At 42.0% G+C, this 25,632-nt stretch overlaps 1 protein-coding gene across 1 annotated transcript in view; it reads left to right on the top strand.

The window, feature by feature from the left end:
• LOC128846941 (formin-I-like) overlaps positions 1 to 25,632 on the top strand; it is a 40,523-nt gene that overhangs the window by 2,258 nt on the left and 12,633 nt on the right. Inside the window, exons 2-11 of the mRNA XM_054046228.1 lie at positions 131 to 208; positions 3,150 to 3,323; positions 4,077 to 4,225; positions 7,236 to 7,412; positions 8,301 to 8,697; positions 11,284 to 11,446; positions 16,981 to 17,092; positions 21,031 to 21,121; positions 21,695 to 21,781; positions 24,563 to 24,715. Coding sequence (XP_053902203.1) covers positions 3,300 to 3,323; positions 4,077 to 4,225; positions 7,236 to 7,412; positions 8,301 to 8,697; positions 11,284 to 11,446; positions 16,981 to 17,092; positions 21,031 to 21,121; positions 21,695 to 21,781; positions 24,563 to 24,715 — 1,353 coding nt within the window. The 5' untranslated portion in view covers positions 131 to 208; positions 3,150 to 3,299. The remainder of the gene's footprint in view (positions 1 to 130; positions 209 to 3,149; positions 3,324 to 4,076; positions 4,226 to 7,235; positions 7,413 to 8,300; positions 8,698 to 11,283; positions 11,447 to 16,980; positions 17,093 to 21,030; positions 21,122 to 21,694; positions 21,782 to 24,562; positions 24,716 to 25,632) is intronic.

The following is a 25,632-nucleotide window of genomic DNA, read 5'->3' on the forward strand; positions in this document are numbered from 1 at the left end:
CCTGACAAAGCCTCTGACATATTGCACAGAGGGGGACTTCACTGAAGAGTCTTAATGAATTTCATATTAACATGTATTGAAAGAACATAAGATTTTAGTTGATATCAATAATGTTTTCCAGGATTTGCAGGATTTGCTGACTGGTTCACAGTTCAACTTCAGTGTCTACAAATACAAACGATATAGGTGGCAGAAACGAATTTTGCAGGTAACTTCATGAATACAAACCCCTGCCTTTCCAGAAATATGGCACATACTATATTTTTGCATTAACTTGAATGTGGTTTTAATATACTCTGTAGTCCAATATATTGCCTGAATTAAAATCCAGTGGAAATGTTTGAAATATTAAACTAATTCTCTGCCTTTTAGACTAAAAGTTCTGTGCAATTAATATTTGATACCTCCTCTGTTGGGGAATTATAACCTGTAGGCTGTAGGATGTTCTTGAAGATCTAAGACATCTTTCATCTCTAGCTATTGTGCTCCGTGACAAAGATATTTGATTGTGATGGTTTCCCTTTGCACACTGTTCTTCATTACAAGTTGGCACTTATAAAAGTGATTATTTTCTTTTAAAATTTCTTTTGACAGCACGTCTCTCTAGTCATGATCTATAAATCCTACCTGTGCACTTTAGAACTAAGGAAGAGATTTTCAAATATGCCTGGGGGACTTAGGTACACAAGTCCTATTGAAAGTCAGTGGGACTAGTTGCTCCTAAATCCTTTGTGCATTATTGAAAATCTCTGCCCAAAGTTCTAATCTACAAACCATTAGGTTAAGATGTAGCTACTTAGTTTCTAAAATATTCAGATATTTTTCAAATCATAAACCTGATTTCCTGATTATCTTAGAAAGTTTACAACAGCTTCACAAACCCAGTAACACAGCAAACTATACCGCTCTTCCCTCCTGCCCCTGCCCTTGACTGGGCCAAGCCCTCATCTGGTGTAAATTGACATAGCTCTAATTCAGACCTCATTTAAGCAGCAAAGCCCTGTGTGCTCAGAAGGGATTACACCAGGGGTAGGCAACCTATGGCATGCGTGCCAAAGGCGGCACGCGAGCTGATTTTCAGTGGCACTCAACACTGCCCGGGTCCTGGCCACCGGTCCGGGGGGCTCTGCATTTTAATTTAATTTTAAATGAAGCTTCTTAAACATTTTAAAAACCTTATTTACTTTACATACAACAATAGTTTAGCTCTATATTATAGACTTATAGAAAGAGACCTTCTAAAAACATTAAAATGTATTACCTGCACGCAAAACCTTAAATTAGAGTGAATAAATGAAGACTCGGCACACCACTTCTGAAAGGTTGCTGACCCCTGGATTACACAATATGTTCTGGGATGAAGTGAACCCAGTCAGAGTAAGGGCTTGTCTGCACACAAAATATTCTGCTTTAACTAGTCTCTATTCCTGTGCAGGAAGGATAATAACCTAGGCTATGTCTACGTTAAAACACTACAGCAGCGGGAGAATTCTTCTGTCAACCTAGCTACTGTCTCTGCGGGAGGTGGATTAACTACAGTAAAGGGCGAAACACACCCGTTGCTATTGTGAGGCCTGGTCTATACTAGGAAATTAGATCAGTTGTAATGACATCGCTCAGGGATATGAAAAATCCACACCACTGAGCGACACAGTTAAATTGGCCTAGCCCCAGAGAATTCTCACATCGAGCTAGCTGCCACCTAGAAGTCCTCCCATCGGCGTAGGTAGCGTCTTCACTGAAGTGCTGGTGTTTTAAGTGTAGACATAGTATCGCATGCCAGGGTGCAATCCAAACAAGTGAAGGGTTGTCACCACCTGCCCTGCAACCTTGGGTGCCTCACAATGCTTTGCTGTTGTAGCTCCCACACTAGGCTGTTCACAAACAGCTAGACAGCATGCTGGTCACCCCCTGAAAGTCTGTGTATAGCTGCAGTTCTGGTCCAGCGACACTGAATCCAGCAGCCTGTCAGCAACACACCAGCAACACTCTGGCTTCCAGCAGCCTTGGTTACTGCTTGCCAGGCAACCCCAACATATGTCCAGTCCTGAGTTTTCCCCAAAAGGTGTGTTCTGTACTGTGCAGCCATCTTCTGGGCGGTTCCGATATTAGAAGTCTGTTGTCCCTGTAAGGGGTCAATGTACAACACTTTGCTACTGTAATTGGAGTTTCCAAACAATGCACTTTAAACACAACACTGGATTAGTTCTGATTAAAGAATAAAACAAATGTATTTAACTACAAAGAGGTGGGTTTTAAATGAGTACACATATAAGGTATTAAAGTAAGAAATGGTTACAAGAGAAATAAGATGAAAATGCTTTCTAGTAACTAAAGCTTAATAAACAAGACTTGGATCAAGGTAAAATTATTGCCACATATTCTCAGCAATATAACTGACCAAATTCTCAAGTTAGGATCTGCCCTCAAAGGCCAAAGGGCCGGTTCCTTTGTTTTCTTAGGTGAAAGAAAGAGAGAGAGAGAGAGAGCGAGCAAGCATATCTGGGGTGTTTTTTGCCCCTCACTTTTATAGACCAGTCACCCTTTGAAATATATTTTCCTGAGGGTTACTCCTAAATAAAGTTCGTTCCCACGCTGAGGAAAGAGACATGGAGCCTCATGGTGAAAGAAGTTCCATCTTGTTTGTTAAAATGCAGATCAATCTGTTTTTGCTCCCCTCCATTGCTAAAGAATGGCCACTTGACTGGTGATTGCCAATCAACTTTGACACCTGGCTAGAGGCATCAGTCTGTTCTTTGCCCAGTAATCAATGCTCCAGTGAGAAGATTATTCCACTAGCCTGTGCTGCTGCTGTAGAACAAGCTCTTGCACTGGCTTATACAAGATATGCAGAAAATTTCAAAGAAAACAATGCTTCAGAATGATGAATTCATGTATATTTATCAAAGACATAAGGAAAACACAGATGCAATAAATATATATTTCTTTGGTAACTACAGTAAATACAGGACAGTGGTTGGATAATAAAAAGTTTGTTCTTGATTCTAATTGTCAACAGAACAGATGCATTTTCTCAGTTGGCCCTTTAGCCAGGAACCAAAATATTTCACGTTAATATTGGTGATGGGCCCTTCCTTGTTAACGAAGGGAAGAGGTGAAATCAAATGAGAAAGATCTTTCTCTTCCAGATTGATTTTAACACACAGACCATTTTTAACATTGAGAAAGGGATCATCAAGAAACAGTTCCCATTTTCACAAGTTAAATCCTATGAAGACAGTGAAGGGAGGCGCTTCAGCATCGCATTTCATGGGCGTGCAGATTATGAGCTGGAAGCAATGTCTCCTGAAGATAAAAGAAAAGTAGGTTAATCTGCTGTAATAACTTATTTATTATCATCAATTTAATATTAGGATGTGCTATGTGTTGTGCAAATGGAGAGGTTGATATATCCTTAATATATTTTTTTAACAGACTTTCACCTGATTTACACCTTAGTGATTGCACTAGGTTTACATGGGACATAGGAATATAAGTGTAGGGCAGAATTCAGCATCAAATGCTTTTATTTTCAGACAAGACCTGTAAGGTGGCCCATTGGAAAGGGGAACCCTTTAACTCTGAAGAGAGAGTCCCTCATGGTGAGAACTAATTAGTAGGTTCAATTTTCTGTCCAGGTTCATTTGACACTAGGCATGGGTTCAACTGAAATGGGTCACAAAGCTGTCAATGAAACCGCTCCGAGTCTAGAGTTTGGGATGAGACCTCAAACCAGACAAATGTTACCTGTGTTTTAACTGAGTGCTTGGAGATTTGCAGAAACTCTAATTGTACATTAAGTAAGGAAACAATATGAGAACAATAACAGAGATCTGTGTTTGACAATAAGCCTTTTTAGGAGGAGGCTCACACATCTACGTGTTTAGGGGTAGAGGCATACCAGCAAATTTGCATTGAGCAACATCACTTACTTAGTTTATGTAAGATGAGATTAATCTCCCTCTTTAGATGTCCATTTTATTCATGGATACGTTTTAAAAAAACAACCCATTAATATAGGCTGCAAGGGTGCTGATATGTAAAACATACACTAGTTACTGTCACTTATTATACAGATATCACACCTGGTGAACAAAGTTACCCAGAGTAATTCATACAGGAGACCTGCAGAGTCCTGCTCTGGAAGACCTGCCAAATGTGATGTGATACATGAAGGACTACTGGATTTGCAGCAAGACAGTTTTGTATCTATTAAATGGGTGAAGTATGAAATACCTTTTTCTTTTCGTAGCAGTAATTTCTATCTCCTAGTTGCAGTAAGGGGGTAGATCTTTCACAGGCTCTGATAATTATCTAATACTAGGATTTTAACTTGTGGATCAAGAAATGTTGTTTTGGTTCACTTTTTGGATTCAAATTTAGTGAATCAGTCTATCTGAAATGAAGACCATATAAGGTAAGTATTGTTAGTAGGCTTGCAATAGCACCTAGCACAGTGGAGTCCGGGTGCATGACAAGAGGCTTCTAGATGCTACTGCAATACAAATAAATAATAAAGTGATTTTAATGGGTGAGCCTGGAGAATTTCCTTGTCCTTCATCTTCACCTTTTTTTCTTTTTACCTTCCTAACCACCCCATTTTCAACCACTAATGAAAAGAAGTAAAACTTGTGTTAAAGCAGCTAAAGAAGGTAAGTATACACCATAGGTTCTCTGCTAGAGGACAATTTTCTCTCATTGGACAAATGGCTGTTCTGCTGCCAATAAGTCATTCTCTGTTCTCCTCTTGGCCTTCCTGTAGAGATGACCAGCCACTGCCCTAAAGGGAGGTAACTTTAGCGCTATGAATAATGATGTGCTAGGATTTAGAGTGAACCTCCAACTATTTTACCCAGGCCACTAAATAGCCATCTGCTGGTAACAATGATTTTTTGTTACCCCTTGAGCCATTATGGAACTAGGAACCTCTCAGTGAAGGCTTTAAAATGCCTCTTCAGTTTGTTGTTGTTATGCCAGGTCATCCTGTCAAAAGATTTTTTTTTTGGGGTGGCGGGAAGAGGCCTATGGGGACCCCTCATAATGCAAGAAAGAAAGAAAGAAAGAAAACATTTAACATGGTAATTATCTGCACATAGCAATTACCTCAAAAGAATTCAGAGTTCCCAGGAAATTATTTTAATTATTTTTAAAAGGCTACCACTGTATGTCTTGTAAACAGTTTCCTCAAGAGCATCTTAGGATTTGCTACCCTGCTACATTTAACAGGTTTGCTAACAAACAAAAATTGATTTTTATTTATCTTGCAAAGCAAAGCCCTGGTTGCTTCCGACATAATATTAATCTTCTTTCTTTTTTTGGAAAAGTAAATAATGGCGGAGACATCCGGAGATCCTATTAAGCCATAAGTCCCCGTTCTAAAGGAAGGAGCGATCAATATAATTGCCAGCTCCATTAAACAATTCTTATCACTTTGACTCAGCATGTAGGCATAGCTGTAACTTACATTTTATGTTTTATGTTTTCTTCTTCCATAGTAACTAAACTTGTTTAAATTATACTCGATGGCCAGTGACGGGACAGTAGCTGGGGAGGGCTCTGAGTTACTACAGAGAATTCTTTCCCAGGTGTCTGGCTGGTGAGTCTTGCCCACATGCTCAAGGTCTAACTGATCACCATATTTGGGGTTTGGAAAGGATTTTCCCCTGGGTCAGATTGACAGAGACCCTGGGTTTTTTTCGCCTTACTCTGCAGCATGGGGCCCGGGTCACTAGCAGATTTAAATGGTGGATTCTCTATAAATTGAAGTCTTTCAATCATGGTTTGAGGACTTCAGTAACTCAGCCAGCGGTTGTGGGTGTATTACAGGAGTGGGTGGGTGAGGTTCTGTGGCCTGTGATGTGCAGGAGATCAGACTAGATGATCATGATGGTCCCTGCTGACCTTAAAGTCTATGAGTGTAAATCGTTCCTGGAGCCCTGCTGCTGGAGCCCTGGGGTAGCGGCGGCGGTGCTCCGGCGGTAAGTTAAAGGGCCCGGGGCTGTAGCGGTGGCCGAGCCCCAGGCCCTTTAAATCGCCACCGGAGCCCCGCCGCTGCTACCCCAGGGCTCTGGCAGCAGGGCTTTGGTGGCAATTTAAAGGGCCCAGGGCTCCAGTCGCTGCTGGGAGCCCCAGGCCCTTTAAACTGCCACCAGGAGAAGCCTATCCGCTCTTGCCAGTATGCCCTACCGGGGTGTACCAGCTTACTTTCACCTCTGGGAGCAGCGATGAAACTAGTGTCAGAGTGATAAAGAAGCAAAATAACCCCCAAGAGAAGGACCTTTATTAAAGTAGGGGCTAGAAGACCCAACCAAGATTGTGGCCTTTTTGTGGTAGAGGCTGTACGTAGTGTGACAGTCCTTGGGAGCTTACAATCTAAGTAGACAAGAGAAAGGGGAAACAGCCACAGAGGTGAAGAAATGTGCCCGAGGTCACACAGCAGGTCAGTAGTAGAGCTAGGTTTACAACCCAGGTCTCCTGACTCCCAGTTCAATGCCCTAACCACAAGACTACACTGCCTTCTCTACCTTTAATTTCAGTGAAGTGTTGTCCTTCTTCTATATAGTTTAACTTGCATTCACTCATGCATTCTCTCTTCTTCCACATTGCAGAGGAGATAGTTCTTAAGTCAGGGAAAGGGGAGGTGGGTCAGAAACATGACTAGTATTTAGAGTAGAGGAATTTGAGCCTTATGTTATTATTTAACACTTATGTTACAGTAGAACCTAGAGGCCAAGCATCTCAAAACCCCATTGTGCTAGGTGCTGTACTAATGTATAGTAAATGACAGTCCTTGACACACAGAGTTTACAATCTAAAAGATTAGAGACAGTAGGCAGATGAGAGAAATCAGCAGTTGGGGCTGGGTGGAGGGAAGATGGGGTAACAAAAATAGTAGGATGTGTACAGTTCTTAGCCCTTTAGTCAAGCCTCCTGGGTTTTGCTCCTGGATCTGTCATTGGTTCACTGTAATATCATGCAAGGCATTCACCTCCCTTGTCTCAGTTTGCCCATGTATTAGATGGGGGTAATAAAGCCTACCTTATGGGTGTGATGTTAGGCTTAATTCTTTAACATTGGTGAGATGCTTTGTGATCCTTGGATGAAAGGTGAAATGGAAGTATGAAGACTTCTTGATAAAAGAACATATCTTCTGCTGTTTAAAGCAGAAGGCAAGGCTAATGGTGATAGCAGTTAAGCGAGGAATGTGCTGATATCTCTATTCCTTTGTCCTTGAGATATTTGGTGCAGCTAAGTGAAGGAGAACTGAGTTTATCTTGCATCGACAACAATGGAGAGAACAAGAATGCAGACCCTGTAGCAAAGACAATTAATTTGTCAAATGGAAATGTGAGTGTCATTAAAGAGAATGGATATGATACTTTCTCCGTCCAGACCAAGGAACACAATTACTTGTAAGTATAGCTAGTAATTAATAATTTGATAATCAGGGCAATTAAAAATAAGGTTGAATAACCATGTCTCTAGATGCCCAAAAGTAGAGTACAGCAACAGGAAAAATCAGGCTGTCAAAATCATGTGGATAAATGATTGGGTAACTGAGCTGTATAAGTGGATCTCAAAGTACCACAGAATGAAGTCAAATGCCTACATTTAAACCTGGGTAACAAAGACTGTCTAGTCATCACTTAAGGGCCATGGAGGGATTTATCCTTCAATGGCTATCTTAGGGTACGTCTATACTTACCCGCTGGTTCAGTGGCAAGCAATCGATCTTCTGGGATTGATTTATTGCGTCTTGTCTAGATGCGATAAATCGATCTCGGAAGTGCTCGCCGTCAACGACGGTAATCCTGCTCCGCGAGAGGAGTAGGCGGAGTCGACGGGGGAGCCTGCCTGCCGCGTGTGGACCCGCGGTAAGTTCAAACTAAGTTACTTCGACTTCAGCTACGTTATTCACGTAGCTGAAGTTGCGTATCTTAGTTCGAACTGGGGGCTTAGTGTGGACCAGCCCTTAGTTGTTGTAAATAGTTTCTGACTAGTTTGTACACTAAGTACAAAGGCAAAACTGAGGGGATTGTTCATCTTCCCCCATGAGGAGAAGAGAAATTATGAGGAAACTGTACCATAGAGTCAATATATGGCAAAGCTTCAGCTCTCTAACTTTAGAAACCTAAGCAATTAACTCTGACTGAAAAGGTCAGAGTCAGCAGCGCTAGTCTCCTTTGACAAGTAAAGCTGTCTAGCACCATTCTGCTTAAATCAGAAATACTTGTGGTTGTGTTAGTCAGCATGTTATTTACACTATCTTGGGTTTATATAATGGCATTCTTAAATTTTAGGTTTCGAATACCCTTTACTGTCCAGAATAACAGGGCAGAGGACATTAGCAAGCTCCAGAATGAATGGGTATCACTTATAGACAGGTATTGCCTGCTGTGGAAGAATCGCTCAGAACCTCAGGAAGGCTTTGGAGAAGGCACCTCAGAGGCTGTATATGAAAAACTCATCATCGCTCCAAATAAGCAGGCAGAAGGAGCCCATTGCCTTGCTGTGGGTTACGAAGCACCACCCCGATCAACCCCCCTCACAGAGGAGGCAACCCCAGCATCATCATTTCCACTTTCCAGAGTTCAGGCAGTGGTGCCACCACCACCTGCTTTCCCTCCGCCCGCCCGCCTCTCGCCAGCATGGAAAAGAACAAAAGCTTTTCACTGGGATGTTGTTCCTCAAGAGAAGGTCAGGATAAAAGTAACTGCTCTTCATCATGATCAAGTAGCTGGAGCGGGGAGGGGAAACATTTTTTAAAAAATGACAGGACGTGCAACTATGTTGCATGTACTACTGCAGTAATTATCCATGCAAGTGGAGTAATTGTTCCATGAAAGAACCTGGTCACCTAACTGCATGTGCAATTACCCAGTTTGCAAGTGGGATTACAGTAAATATTCATTCACATAGGTTGTGAAGTTGGACACACACATTTTGCACAGGCAGTTGTACACTTGGTTGAAAATCTATATGTTAATGTATTTAACAGTTACCAAGGAATGAACCTGACAATGTTCTCATGCCAGTTTTTGTTCTTAAATGTTGAGAATAGGCAAAATCCACAGGCACATTAGCTGAAGATGTTGTCACAGTTCAGGGCAACTGCACCTGTATTACTCCTTCACGGTCCCTCGAGAGCACCCACTCTAGGCTCCCAGCTCCTCAGCCATCACCCTTTTTGGGCCGAGACCTGCATCTCTTCCCCTCTTGACTGGCTTGTTATAAATGCTGCCCAGTTCCCTGCCTACATTGTGATATTCTCAGCCAGCATCTGTGATTTGGTTTCTCTTCAGAGTTAAGAACAGCGTAATTGCCTGCATTACAGAGAGAACATATTAAAAACAACAAAATAACCAACATGCATGCTAAAAAGCATACCAGAGGTCACCCCAACTCCAACCTTGGGCTGTGGTAAGTGTCAGTCCTTTAAAACCCACAACTGGGTTTTCCCTGTGGTTTCAAGTTCATAGCTATCTCAGGTTCAGAAGCAGAACAATTATGTTTTTCTGTTATACAGCTTGGGTTTTTGATCTTGGCCTCACATAACAGGAGATCAGCAGACAATGACTATGCACTCCTCAGGGCATAGTTTCAAAAGGCTGGGTTTTTCCATAACTGTAGAGGGGGAATTTGCATTCACCTCCCTCCAGATATTCCCCTGCAAAACCTCTTAACACTTTCTGTTCCAAAAGTCCATTCTTGTCTGGCACATTGGTTAATATAGTCCCTTGAGCCCCCAGGTCTCACATCTGTCATGCCTCCCCTCTCTCGAGGTTACACACAGTCGTGTCCCACAATAATACATAAACCATTCATTTAATATAATGGACCCTAAATATACTTAAAGTGAATTCAAGAAGGTCTCCCAAGGATATGGCAGGTGATTGCCATATCTGTCAAAGATGGGATTTGCCCATCCCATGCACATCCTTAATGGCATCTTTCAGCCCGCCTGCTCTGCTGTCTCTGTCACTTCCTCCAGCCAGAGCTAGTGTTTACTCAGTCACAACTGGTGGTTGCCTTGAATTCCTCAGTATGCTCCAGAATCCTTTGCCTGAGTGACACAGGTGCTTCAGAGAAAGCAGTGCTGCACTCAATGTTCAGAGCACCAGCTGCACCTAGAAATAACAGATGGGAAGAGACCTATCAAGCCACCTATTCCAGAAATGAAAGGAGGGAGTTATTGGTGGGAATTAAACTTCATATCTGGAGAAAAGCAGTTTAGGACTAGTCTGCTGCTGAGTGATAACAGCAGTATTAGTACTCGTCAGACACTTCCTTAGATGTGATGCCCTACGCTTCCATATAGCCTATGCCTAAGGCTGCACCTGATAATACATGAAGGCTTTCCTTCCACTTGCTAGTCCTATTTCCTCCTTGAGGAAAGCTATGCACGCAGCATTGGGCAGATCAAGCCCGGTTACTCTGTCCATTTTCTTTATCTGACTCTGCCTGTTTGGCTTGGAGCCAATGTCCTGAAGCTCACAAGATGAGAACAGGCTTTCCTGTGAGATGCCCAGAATTTCCTGCTTCCAGGAAGCCAGCAGATACACAGAGAATGCTCCTGCACTATTGTTGGCACTGTACTTCCACTTCAAGCTGAAAAGCCGGGCCTTGCCCTTATCTGTGACAACTCATCCATTCTGAGCTAGCTCCTTTGGTTTTAGTGGCCCCCCCCAAACCCTGGAAACATGTATGACTTTTGACCTACAGCCTCCCAACTTGGAGTCTCTTGTGCTTTCCAGCAACATAGTCAGAGGTGAGCTAAAACAGATCTGTGTGTAGAGGGGGCGGGGGTGTGAGTGAGAGAGTACAGCACTTACCATGCAGTTGGGGGTAACATACCTTGGATGAAAGGTGGAATTTGGGAACAGCTGTTCTCTGTAGAACACTGCTCTGGGAACCTTGTGGTTGTCTAGGTAGCATCTAACTTCAGCTGCATACCTGCATCACCTTCAGGGAGGTTTGGAGCCTGTCTCCTGCGAAAGGGAGGATGTGTCAGAAACTCTGCAAGGTTCAATGCATACCTTCCCATAGGAGGATCATTATGGGCACTTACCACACGTGCAGATTATTTGCAGCTATACCCTGGCGCACACAGAGTGATTTCATATTTCCATGTAGCTGGTACTCCTGTTGTTTTCTGGTTTTGTCTTTTCAAATGATGGGTCTGCCACTGTAAGAACAACAGTAATTTAAAGAAGCTGTTTGCATGGAAACTTTGTGGTAATGTTACTGTGACTTAAATTTATCTTGTTGCTCCTGTATTTTTAGATTCAGAAATCAATCTGGGCATCATATAGCCAACATAAGAAAAAAATAGATGAATCTAGAATCTACAACCAGTTTCATATCCAGGACATGGCGGTATTTTCAGGCAACGAACCTTCAGTGAATCGGCATATTATGTTAAATCAAAAAATTGCACATACCTTCAGTAAGTGTAATAATATGAACTGTGTGCACATATTCTGAATGCATAAGGCAAAGCCTGCCTGCAGCTTGTATTTATGGTTACCACAATATCATGTGTAAATCAGGTAGGTTCATATGTAAATGTCTAAATAGCGATTTTAGGACTGCATGGCCCAATTTCTCTAAATTTGACTCTTAAAGATTGTGTGTGTGCACGCGCCCCTCTGCCTACCCCCTCCCCTAAAAGATGCTTTGGGAAGAAGGACAAGGGCACAGTTTACAAATATTTGAAGGGCAGAAGCACCAAAATGAGAGGAGAATTATTTAGGGTGCAGAGGTATAATTAGCAGCAGTGGGATGAAACTGAAAAAAGGGGAAATGTAGGCTGAATATCAGGAAAAGCTTCCTGACAGTGAGATCTATGAGGCTGTAGATTATTTTCCCAAGGGAAGCAGCTTTAAGGCTCATGCTTTGGACACTGAATTCTAGACTAGACAAAACATGTGACCAGGTCCTGCGGAGCATGGTCCTACTTTGACAGGGAGATGGACTGGATGATCCAAGGCTTTTCCCGCTCTCTTTTCTATGCTCCTATGCCAGGAGTCTCCCTGCTTGCTGAGGGTTTGGCCTTATTTCAGGAGGGTCCTTCATGGCCACAAAAACGAGCTTTAAAAGTGACAAAGCAAGCTCAGTTGCTGTTTACTGACCTTTTACTTTTCGAACCTGGCTCTCTCTAAGAGGTGAATATATATTTCTGTATGGTAGAGCTGTACTCCTCTTTTGTGCTTGGTGGATATATTGCACCTAGTCCCATGATGTCACAGAAGATGGGCATATGGGCCTGATGCAAAGCCCAGTAGAGTCAGTGGCAGGACTTCCATTGACTCTGAAGAGCTTTGCATGAGGCTAATGGCACCTATCAGTGGTACGGGGCGGTGGGGATACACTGTACCTCACTCTATCAGGAAAACAGTGGTACAGTTAATATTCTGAGTGCTTTGGAAATGTGAGAATGCAACTCATTGTCAAGGTTGCACAGGTGCCAATTTGTGGAGCTGCCTCCATACCTAGCCTCAAAGAAGCAGAAATTGTTCATAACTTCCTCTACATTTCTAATAAAATACACTCATGCTGTTCAGATGTGCCAAGTGCACTAAATGTACAACGTCTTTCTTTTGTTGAATTTAAAACACTGACACACGAAGAGCTGGAGTAATGTAGTTCATCCACCCTTTGGGTCAGTAGTGGGCAACCTGAAGCGGCCCATCAGGGTAATCCACTGGCGGGCTGCCAGACCGTTTGTTTACATTTGCACGGCTGCCCACAGCTCCCAGTGGCCGTGGTTCATCGTTCCCGGCCAGTGGGAACTGCAGGAAGTGGCATGGGCCTGGCCACCACTTTCCGCAGCTCCCGTTGGCCGGGAACGGTGAACTGCGGCCAGTGGGAACTGCAGGCAGACATGTTAATGTAAACAAATGGTCTGGCGGCCCGCCAGCGGATTACCCTGATGGGCAGCAAGTTCCCTACCACTGCTTTGGATTATTTACAGACCCCTGCAGGGAGAGCACTGGCTTTTTTTCTAGGCAGGCACAGGTAGTTCAAACTACTAATGTAAGTTACCGGTCTGAATGACAGATCATCAATTGGAGCCTTCTTCCTTGTATCTGGGGTACAACTCATTGTCTCTGCAGAAGACCTAAACTGGAATGAACTCTCACAGCTAATGAAACAGATCAATGGGTTAACTTGACCTTACTAGTAAGATGATGGGAAACTTTCAATTACTCTAATGAGGAGTGATAGTTGTAAAAAGATCAAGAATAATTGTTTTTCAGAGACTATTTTGATTTCTCTTACAAGCTGATCAAACTTTGATCACAAGTTAAATTAATTTTAAAAAGGAAGCTAGATTAATCCCACAGTAAGTGCTGGCAACCACGGTTCTTAAATTAATGAATAACAAGATGAGTCTCAAAAAGACGTTAGGTTATAATTTCTTAAAAATGTGTGTGTTTTTCAAAGCAAAGAGAGTTGGAAAGGAATTGGAAGAGAAAACCGAATAATAAAGCACACAATATAGCTTAAAATTTAGCTAGAATTATAGCCCAATAGAGTTTACATTATTATTTAATTTATTTTTAGCTATTTCGTGGTTTCTGTACAAGAAATAAACTGCTCTAGAACTTTGTGTGTCAGTGTGACAGAGACAAGAGCAGTACTGTCAGTCAGCCAGGGAAGTGGACATCTAGGGCAGTGGTTCTCCACAAAGGGTATATGTATCCCTGGGGGTACGCAGAGGTCTTCCAGGGGGTACATCAATTTGCCTGGTTTTACATCAGGCTACAAAGAAAGCACTAGTGAACTCAGTCCAACCAAAAATTCATATAGACAATGATTTGCTTATATCAGGGGTTCTCAAACTGGGGGTCAGGACCCCTCAGGGGGTCACGAGGTTATTACATGGGGGTTGCGAGCTGTCAACCTCCACCCCAAACCCTGCTTTGCCTCTAGCATGTATAATGGGTTAAATATATGAAAATGTGTTTTTAATTTATAAGGGGGGGATCATACTCAGAGGCTTGCTATATGAAAGGGGTCACCAGTAAAAAAGTTTGAGAGCCACTGGCTTATACTGTTTGATGTACTATATCAGCAGTTCTCAAACCGAGGGCAAGTTCATTTTAATGGGGTCACCAGGGCCAGTGTTAGACTCTCTGGAGCCTAGAGCAGAAAGCTGAAGCTTGAGCCCTGCTGCAAGGGGCTGAAGCCAAAGCCCAAGTTTTTAAGTGAGGTGAAACTTGGGTTACGCAAGACAAATCAGACTGCTGAAAGGGGTACAGTAGTCTGGAAAGGATGAGAACCACTGATGTAGGGCCACAATGAAAAGTTTATGCTAATGGGAAAATGTGTGGTCTAATCTAATGGATAAATTACTGGTGTTTGAGTTGGAAAACCAGACTCTGCTGTGTGACCTTGGGCTTGCCACTTCACCTTCCCGAGCCTCAATTTTCCCTTGTGCAAATGAGGGATGATCCTTTAACTGACTTTGGAAATGCTTTGAGAGCTGTAAATGGAAAGCTCTGTAAGGAGAGCAAAATGTTATTCCAAGGAGGTAATAAATTTAATTTTGAAGGAACTGTAAAAATTACTGATGGTGACTTAGAGTTAAGGAAGGAGAAGTAGAGTGGAGATTTGGGCTCAAATACTATGAAAGTTAGGGGGACACCTAAAAAAAATAGTGGACATTCCCTTGAGTAAACAACTCAATTAAGTTCACCTTTGTGTACATCCTATTTGTGTCAGATTTCTCTGATTATTCTAGAAAATCAGTTCAGTGGCACCAATGTTTATGGACACAATGACTTTTAAGCACCTATTAGAGAATATTAGTGGAAAGCCAAATCTGAACTCAGACCACAAATATTTGCACCAGCAATCTGATTCTAAGAGTTCTAGAAACTGAAGCAAGACCATGTGACCTATGTGACTAACCAACATACAGCAGCTTGAATTTTAGCTGTTAAATACTTACATTAGACTGCTCCTGTCTAGAGTTAGGCAAATAATGGATTTTTTTGGTTTGTTGGCAACTGAAAAAAATCATTGTTTCAATTTTGAGAATTTTTTTGTTTTAAAAATTTTAAAGTTAAAAGAAATTTCTAAACAAAGTCATTTTGAACTGAAATGTTTTATTGTGAAAATGTCAAAACAAAAATGTTTAACTTTTTTTTAAGAATTAAATTTTTTTCTTTTTGACCAAAACAATTTGTTGAAGTAAATTCACAAAATATGATGGTGTTTGGTGAATCTGCATTTTTCACCAGAAAAAAAAGTTTGAGTTGAAAAATTTCACCTGTCTGCAGACCAAAAATTAGTTAGTGACTAATTTCAAAGTCTGAATACACTCAAGAAAATCATGAACTGTTTGAGGACAGTTTGTGATCAGGAAGAGGCTAAATTTGTTGAATAAATCATTCAGTGCATAGAGTTTCATCTCTTCTTCCCATCTGCTCTCCTGTCTCCACAGATTCACTTTGGGCCAAGCATGTGTATGAAATGTCACAGTTCTGATCCAGGTCTCACACCAACAGTATTACTTAAGAGAGAGTTGCAACAGGAATATATTCTAATCCTGATTCATCCTTCGTAGGCTGCCATGACACCAGTGCAGTGGGTGGAAAAGAGTGTGGGAGTAGGCACAGATTGAACATGCTATACTCCATCTCTTGCCAATTGGCAGACAGTCCCTTGGGGTCCATTGCCAGCTGGTGCAACCCCCCAAAGCTACTGTAACCTGGGGTGGGACCAGGCAGAGAATCAGTGAACCGTAAGTGTGGTTCCTGACAACCCCCTTCTTCTGTTAAGCTCCAGTCCAGCAGAGAATCTGAGCCAAAGTCCATAGCAACATTTAGAAGCATGTTTAAGCTTCTCACTTTTCCTTCTGTTTCTATATATATTTTCCCCTTTGCTCTGTGGTGATGATGCTGAAGGCTGAGAACACAATACCAAACAGGTTATGATATTATGGGCTGTGCCTTTAGGGGCTGAACTTTGATATTCACAGAGAGATTGGCAGCCATTTTTTTCAGGTAGTTAGCTTAGAATGCAGGATCTTAACCCACCATTTTTGGGAACAGACAAACAAGCCTGTTTGACTATTCCCATTTCCCTTTTGTGGCTTCTAATATGAGCCAGGCTGTCTCTAGCACATTATAAAAAGCCCCAAAACTACCATACTCGGAGCATGGAACCCCAGGAAACCGTGTCCCTTAGAGTATGTCTACATTGCTAAAAAGGTGTGTTCTTAACTCAAGTTAGTTAACCCAAGTTAAAATAGCAGTGAAGATGTGACAACTCAGGTTAGCAGCTTGAGTTAAAGCCTATAGTAGAGGCTGGGGTTGAACTTTAGCTGCAAAGCTGAGTTGCCATGTCTTCAATGCTATTTGCAGACGAGTTAGCTAACCTGACTTAAGAGCACACTTTTTGCAGTGTAGACATACCTTTAGGGGTGGCCCTTCCACGGGAGGGTTGAAGTGCAGTGTAGGGGAAGATTGCATTGCTGCTCCCTTTATTTTGTGGATAAACAGATGACTAGTCTGCAGGGCTGTCAATTGGTACCTTTCATGAGCTTTAAAAAAACCAACAATAAATGGAAGGTTTAATATCTTTGATGTTCAAAGCACCCGAAGAAATAAAATAAAGATCAGTGTGTAATTGTATGCTGGTTTTTATTCCAAACAAATGAAAGTGTACTCTGACTACTAGGCTGAGTTCAACAGGAATATTTAATAGTAAGCACCTGTGTGCCTTCAGCTGACAGTATCTTGATAGTTCTGTCTAGTGCAACGACTGCATTCTAACAAAAAATAATATGGATTTTTGATGCTCTACTGCTATTTGTACTTGCAGAGAATATAAAGACAGGGGTTTTCACCTGAACTTAGTGGCTGCTAAGTGAAAACTAATTTTATCGGGGAAGTGAATGTGAAATGTTCCCATGGTTTCCCTCCCTTGTACATTTATCTCCAAGTAATCAAAGAATCATTTTCCCTCTAGACATTTTTCTGAAAAGTTTTCATATAAAACCAAACCAGCTGAAAGAAAAATTATACATTCTACATGAAGACGGTGGCGGACTTACCGATGAGCAGATTACAGCCCTAAGAAGGTAACCTTTTGGATTCAATTCTTTATGATATCTATTACCAGATTCATTTTCTGCAAATAAAGGGAAGTTCAGGGAAAGTGTTTACCCAGGCATCTGATGTACCCTGACTGCTGCATTGACAATTAGAGGAGCATGTATAAATGTCATTGTCTGCTATCCATTGTTCCCCAAAGAAACCATCAGCCACCGTGCTATTGCTAGTGCAAGCTTCAGGAAGGCAGGAGTTTGGGAAGTGACAGCAAATCAGACATAATTTTGGGTGTAGTGGTTATGTGTAGTGGAAAGTTAGTGAAATGGTAATGCATTGGGTCAGTGGGAGTTCCCATGTCCATCACCGCATTATCTTTATGGGGAAAATCCACTACACCTCGGATACAGTGTTAGCTTGGTATGCCATCAGTTATTTGTTTGAGAAAAAGACAAACAAAGAGAATCCAGTTTCCCTTTTGAATACTGGTTTGGAGAGGGGCAAGATGGGCGGGTCTTATAAAAGCTTTTTTTTGGACAGACAGGATGTTATGGACATCACACACAGTATTTATTTGGTGTTGGATCAAAAATCTCTACCCCTAATATGAAGTTTCTGTAATTTTTAAATTTGTGCTTATTTATATCCATAGGGACAGATTTTCAAAGGCACAAGTAGGACATAACCACTTGCAGTGTATAGGAACTGGGTAGTATCCCTTTAAATAGTTTGTGAGCCTGGATGCCTAACTGCCCTTTTTTGCCTTTTAAAATCTTCCCCATAATACATATAGATGTGTATGTGCCTATTCCAGGGGTTTGGTACCTTTGCCAAAATTTAAAATTCTTGTGTAAAAATTGACAGGCAGCTGCTTCCCCAATCAAGAACATCTTCAACTTATTTGATCAAGACATTGTTGGGGAGGCAAAGGAAGCAGGTGTTAAAAAAGTTATTAAAATACTGCTCCTTCTGCCTTAGAGGGTAGGTTTAAATCTGCCCTTTGAAAAGTGATTTTGGAACCCTGACCCCTACTCTGCACCGGGCGTTTGTCCACATCACACACCACTTATAAAATTATGGAATTATATCTATGCTTAGAAGATGACCAGATCTGGAAGATCAGTGGTATTGCATATCTGGAATGAGATGTTTGTACAAAAACCTGCCTGCAATAGAAGAAGATTTAGAAAATTCAGTAAGTCCCCTATATCATAGGCACAAACAAAGTCATATTAATGTTTTTAAAGGCATTGATATTCTGGTGAAAGATTTCCTGGTACTTGGGTGCAACGCAGTTACTAGTTTATGCAGTCTGTGGGCCAGATTCTCAGTTGGTGAAAACTAGCCTACTTCTGTGCAAGTTAATGGAGCTATGCTGATTTACACCAGCAGAGGATCTGACTCCGAAGCCTTGGTTACAAAAAGTGACCTTATTCTCTAGTTCCTAACTATCCTGACCTAAGTACATGCTGACCAAGAATTAACTCTCTTGAAATACTTTGTTAATACAAGCAAACAAGTGGGTGGAGCTAATAGGAATGAACAAATGCTACTGGTCACATAATTTGGCAGAGTGCACAGAACAAGTTCAACGGTACTTGAAGGTGGCGACTAATGTAAACTCTCTCTTAGGAGTGAAAGCACTAGTTATGGGAACTCTCGTTGAAATTAAAGGAGGGTTTTCAGCAGTGTTTCTCAAACTGGGGCTGCCGCTTGTGTAGGGAAAGCCCCTGGTTTGTTTACCTGCCCTCAGGGCTGCCTAGAGTGGGTTCGGGCCCCGGTGAAAAATTTTTTTTGGGCCCCCCCAGCAAGGGCGGACCGGCTAAACAGGGCCGACGAGGGGGGGAAGTACGTCCCTCAGCCCGCGCCACTTCCAGCAGCTCCCATTGGCCTGGAGCCGCGAACTGCGACCAGTGGGAGCCACGATCGGCCGGACCTGCGGATGGGGCAGGTAAACAAACCGGCCCGGCCCGCCAGGGACTTTCCCTACACAAGCAGCAGCCCCAGTTTGAGAAACACTGGTTTTCAGGGAGTATTTTTATCAGGAATAACTCAGATATTAAACAATCCCCATGACCCCCGATATTAAACAATGCCCTTGCCGTAGACCTACCCTGTATGTGCAACACATATGGTCCCCGGATATATACCCAGTGTTCAGACCTCAAGACACCACTCTGTATTTACACCAGCGTCTTCAGCTGATTTAAATCAGTTCAGCTCCATTGAAGTTAGGGGTGCTACACTGATTTACACTAGCTGGGGTTCTAGCCCATTAAGCAATGAAATAAAATGGAAAAGGATTTTTTTCAAAATTTCAAAGTGCTCTTTTATATAGTGATGATGTTGAGGGAAGCATTAACAGATGCAGCTGCATATAATGTTAGATTCTATAAGAGGGCAGGTATTCTGTTCTGTGCTAATGTATTGTCAGAGTCTAATAGAGTTACAAATTTCAGCAAGTTTCAGAGTAGCAGCCGTGTTAGTCTGTATAACAGGAGTACTTGTGGCACCTTAGAGACTAACAAATTTATTAGAGCATAAGCTTTCGTGGACTACAGCCCACTTCCGAAGAAGTGCCACAAGTACTCCTGTTCTTTTTATAAATTTCAGCAAGAGTTTGAGAGCTTTTTTCTCCCTATATGAAACAGATTTCAAAATGTTACTGAATAGACAATACATATATATTTCAGAATCAAGGGCCGATTTTCAAAAGAGCTCAGTGTCCTTCAGTTCTTGTTTAGATACCTAAATGAAGGGGGCAGATTTTCAAAAGTGTTCGGTACCTAGCAGTTTCTCTTCAGAACACTGGACTCAGAACAACAGAAACTGCAGGAAAATGATCATTTCTGAGAATCTGCCCACTACAGCTGGGTGCTGAAATGGGAACTTTTGAAAATTTGGCCCCAATTATTTAGGAAAACAGGAGCCTAAATACTGTACACGTTTACAATGAGTCAGGAAACTTTTTCTGAAGCATTCCTCTTCTGTGTAAAATGAACCTGTTTCAGTATATAAACATCAATGGGAAATCCAAATCCTACTATCCAATGGAAAATGAACAAAATTTTACAGCTAAATGCAACATTAAAATGTTAAAGGTCATGGCCAGTGGGCAAAATTCTGCTTTTACTCTGGTGTAAATATGAAATAAATTAATTGCAACCAATTGCATTAGGGGAACAGGCTGAATATTATTGGACAAAGATAGGCCTTATTTTGATTCAGAAACCATTCCTTATTTCTGTGAGTGAATTCTCTATTCATATTTTGAAATCAGTAGCAAAACACAAGGATTTGCCCCCATCTCTATTGCGAGTTTGATTGTTCCAAGCAGTATTATGAGGGAGACCTTTGGGAAGTCACATGGACCAGAATTTTCAGAAGTATACGCTATTTTTGTAGTGTCCAGCTTGAGACACCCGAGGCATGATTTTTCATAACTGCTGTGCACCCACAACTTCACTAGTTTCTGCAGATGCTCAGCACCTCTGAAAATCAGACCCTAGGTATCTTAAACTGGGTGCCACCAAAAGGAGATGCCAAAAATTAGTGGTCACTTTTAAAAAAGTGTTGATATTAATGTCTTTGTGCCTCAATTTCCCCATTTGTAAAACAGGGATAATTCTACGTACCCACCTTTCTAAAGTGCTTTCAGATCTACAAATGAAAAGCCACTGCTTAAGTACTGCATATTATTATTATTTCCCAGGCCACATGTATGTGTTTAACTGATTACTGTGATCACCAGATACTGATTACTGTAATCATTACTGTGGCCACTTATTGTTAGCTTCCCCTGCAGTTAGATTGAACTCCTGGGAAGTATCTTTACTAAATAATCCGAAACAGAACAAGTAGAATATAATACACAATACCAAAGGTGCAATATATGGAATGGTCAAACTGTCTCATAATACAATATTTTTCTGGGAAAGAGAACGTCTTATTTTCATTCATTATTTTTCAGATATCTGCCAACTCCAAAAGATTTAGAAATGTATCAGTCCGTCAAGGGATCTCCTTCAGAGCTGCATGTGGTTGATCAGTTTATGCTAGAGGTAAGCAAATGTAGCAGTCATTAAAAACGTGTCACGTGAGATTTCTGGGATTCCCTTTTCCAGCATGGGATAAAACACTTCAAGAAACTGCCCTTCCTATGATATTGGCATTTATATTTCTAATCCCAGTCAGAGTCAGGATATGGAGAGGCACTCAGGAGGGAGAGCATATGGAGAAAAGTTAAGCAAATCTTATGATCCTCCCTGCTCCCACTAAAAATAAGGAGGGATTGTAGTGTTTTGAGCCAGATTTCCAGAAACTTTAGACACAGAATTGTGTGTAGAAAGAGCCCATTCTTATTCCCAAGAGGTTGGTGTTATTGCTTTTAATGCCATCTGGCCCCAAATGTATGTGTATCTCTGTGCTTAATTTGCACATGCTCCTTATGTGTGCAATTGCATGACTAAATTTTTAAGGGGTAGTGTAAAATTAATACACGAGAATAGCACTATAAAAGTCTGCGCCTATGTCTGAATTGGCAAACCCATTATTAAAAGTACATGTTTGATGAACACAATATTTGCTGGATGATCATTTCACAACTGATTCAGATTCCATCTTGTTCTATACAGATGTGTAAAATTCCTCATTTAGGCCAAAGATTGGATCTCTTGCTTACGATACGAGAACTTCCCGTGTGCATGGGTGATCTGGAGCCTGTAAGTGACATGACTTGCTTATGGTTTGCGTTTAATTCAAATCCACCAGTTACATATTAAAGTACCAGATGTCTTTGATGCAAATTTTAAAAGTCAGTGTATGTGAGGTGAGCTTTTCAATGGGAAAACAGTTCACCAGCCATAATGTTGACAGCTCATATTGTAATAATGCAGGCAGCCTGATGTATAAGATGTCATATCACTGCATTATTCAAAAGCAATGTGCAAAAAGGTTTTGATCTATATGGCTCATGGCTTTTATAGCCAAGGGAGTCGAAACTAGTATGAAACTAAATTAGAGATGGGCTAGATTTGAAATACAATATGTACTACCTGCTGGTGTGTTTAAAATACCCTTGGATAAGCCAAAACTTGAGGTCATTTATTAACACAATGCCACCTGCAGAATGCAGGACCTCAGGAATGACATGAGACACAGTTCAAACCAATCAGCACATCTGATATTTTGTGGATGTTGCCTGGAATACATTTTTAAGGCACTAGATGGGTGAATCCTTTATTTATTTATTTTTTTAAAAAAGCCACAGCAGTCTACAAAAATAGTCCCCCCCACCCTCCAAAAAAGCCCAAACTAGAACAGCATCTATTAGTGACATTGCAGTGTTTGGGGAACTGCTATGGTAAAATACTGAAGTATTTTTTTTTAAATGCTACCTCCTCCGTCTCACCCTGGTGTTGATTGGACTGGCAGTGGGAAGGACAGCCCAGAGAAGAGTGGCAAGGGGAGAGTACATGCCTGTGATGGTTGGGTTGGGCCCCTCCTCGCATGCCTCTTCGGGTTCTCCATCTCCCATTTGTCAGCAAACAGGAGAAGTGCTCCCTTGTTAATTTAAATCCATTCCTGAGTTCCAGGGCCCCTTGCCCCTATAGCTGCAGGAATGACAGCTATTGGAACAATTTTGGTGAAGTCAAAATGTTTCACAGAGATGTATTGGTTTTGACGAGAGAGAGAGACACACACACTCAGAGCTAGGTGTGTCGCTGACTCTATAGCCTAATTCAGTGATTCTCAAACTGTGGGTCAGGAACCCAAAGTGGGTCGCGACCCTGTTTCAATGGGGTCACCGGGGCTGGTGTTAGACTTGCTGGGGTCCGGGTTGAAGCTGAAAGTTGAGCCCTACCGCCCGGGGCTGAAGCCAAAGCTTGAGCCCTACCACCGAGGGCCAAAGCCCAAGTCAAAGCCTCCCCGCACAATGGCGGCAGGGCTCGGGCGGGCTCGGGCTTCGGTCCCCCTCCTGGGGTTGTGTAGTCATTTTTGTTGTCAGAAGGGGGTTGCGGTGCAATGAAATTTGAGAACCCCTGGCCTAGTTAGAGTACTGGCGAAAGAGGTGGGATACGCAAGTTCAAGTCCTTGCTCTTTCTGATTCAGAGTAAGCTGAGGAAAAAAACCTCCATGCTACAGCAGATGCTGGAACCTGCATCTTCCCTGTCCCGGGCCTGAGCCCTAACCACCAGGCTGGCAACACATTTTGAGCTGAAAATGGACATTTTGATAAACTTGTTTTTTGCAAAAATGTTTAAAAGATTTTGTTTTCATTCTGCATTGCAGTGAAAACAAATGGAAGTTGCCACAAAATGGAATTGTTGTCCCCCGTCAACTCTAATTAGGGTTGCCAAGTTTGGTTGCACGTATTACTGGAGGTTCCAGCAACATGACATAATCTTTAATTCCTGGGGACTCTAGGACAGTCCTGGAGGGTTGGCAACCCTAGCTCTAATTAAAAACATAGTCACACTGAGCACAATTCAGAACAAGAATAGAGAGAGAACACTGGTGATACACACATATCTGACCCTGTCTAGCTCAGTGTTACACTCCTGCCATCCCACAATGAAACCAAATTACTGTGAATAATTGGGGAATGTGGTATAATGATTGCTTTGAAGTTATAATACAACCAAGGGCGATTTATTACTCACTGCACAGTATATTAATTCCCTAGGTATCTTATTACTTGGGCTGAATGACATAGGTATGTAATGTGTAGAATTTCTACATAAAGTAGTAGTGTATTATCAATATAATTTACTACAGTGCCTGACTCTGATGTACAGTCAATATTTTAACAAGGGTTTTCCTCCCTTCCCACAAACTTGATATGCTTTGTATCTTGCACACACAAAGTGTGAGGCACTGGAGAATTTATTCACTTGTTTTTCCTATTTTTAAAAAGGATCTCTTATCCCTAACCACAGAAAGAAGGCAGCCTCACTGGGCAAACAGTGATATTAAGTTTGATTGCTGGAAATGATTAAGTTTGTTCCTGGAAAAAAAATGTCTGGAGTATTTTGATAAGATAGCACGGTGCTCAGCTGGTATACTTAGAAATAGGCAGGAGTGGGGTGAAGGATAAAGACATTCTGCTGGGCTCTTGGCTATCCATTTCCCCTGATAGTTGGTGCAATCTGGTATATTCCAAGAGCAAAATATTTGCTCTTCATGGCATTTTTATGAGACGAGGGATAAATCCTTTCTGGCATGGATAATTTGGCAGAATTCAGGAAGGGCATGTCCTCATCAGAAACAGGGAAATCTTGCCAACACTCCTTTTATCTTGATGGCAGAATTTTAACAAGGGGTTCATGAGAACCTCTGGCCTGTTCTCCAAGAGAAATTAATGTAAAGACAGGCCTACAACAGCTAAAATATAGCTTGTGTACTTCAGCTAGGAACAGATAGACCTAACAAAGAGAGAGAGGTGAAGACCTCATTTTACTCACATCTTCCAGTTGAACTGAAGTCAGGCTTTTGTGTTTCAGCTAATAAACCAGAAGATCCGAGCGTGCAAAGAGCTGCAAGCCAGCCAGAAATTTGTTGCTGTGTTGGAGTACATCTTAGCCATTGGGAACTACTTAAATGAAAAGGCTGGAAGAGAGATGGCTAAAGGATTTCGATTGTCTTCTTTGACCAAAGTGAATTAACACTTTTTCCTAGCATTGAAAACACTGTGTTACAGTGCATATTAACTAACATAATGTTAAACATGATTTTCCTTTAGTATCGGCAAGCAGGGTTGGGTTTTAAAATGGGGTAACTAAATGTCATTAACCTCTGAGAGCTTATTAACAAGGCTGTAGCCTGCCTTCCCTTGATCCATAACCCCTTCAGGATCCCTTGACAAGGGAGCAGGGCCAACTCAGGGAGAGCAGTGGTTTAACTAGCCAGGGAGATTAGAACGCTAGTGCAAGAGGCATTCCTTCCAGGTCCCGTTCTTGAGCAGTGGGAGCCCCAAGACAGAGTGAGAGTGCATAAGACAGAGTGAGCTAACAAGGTAAGGAAAGTTTGGCTGCTGAGTGCTCAGCCACAGGGGAGGAGGCTAAGGGACTATAACCTAAGTACTAGACGGGTGTCAGAAAAGCCTCCCAGAAAAGAATCACAGGAAGGAGGAAAGGGGGGAAAGGGGGAGAGAGAATTCCCCCTCCCCATACATCTAACAAACATACTCTAAACTTAGGCCAATAACCCTCCCCAACAAAAAAACCTGCAAGAGTAAAAATAATGCAGACAGAAGCCCAGCAGCAGAGTGGGGGCTATCCAGTTTATTGCCCTGAATTCAGCATGTACAATTACCTTCCTCAGGGGCGGGTGGCATAGGTGAGTATACGGTACAAGCCGCTCATGGCCCTCAGAGAGGCAGTACGGGCTCTTGAGGCCAGAGTGGCTGCACTGGAGGAGCTAAGGGAGACAGACGGGTACATGGAGGAGACTTTCAGGGACACAATAAAGTGTCACCACCTGCAGTCAGACAGCCTGTCAAAGTTCCACAGGATCAGTGCTATGCCCATAGCTTTGTGATAGTCTCTAGGAGGAACCCCTTCAGTGTGCCAGA

This window comes from Malaclemys terrapin, chromosome 12, assembly GCF_027887155.1.
Source record: "Malaclemys terrapin pileata isolate rMalTer1 chromosome 12, rMalTer1.hap1, whole genome shotgun sequence".
NCBI lineage: Eukaryota > Metazoa > Chordata > Testudines > Emydidae > Malaclemys > Malaclemys terrapin.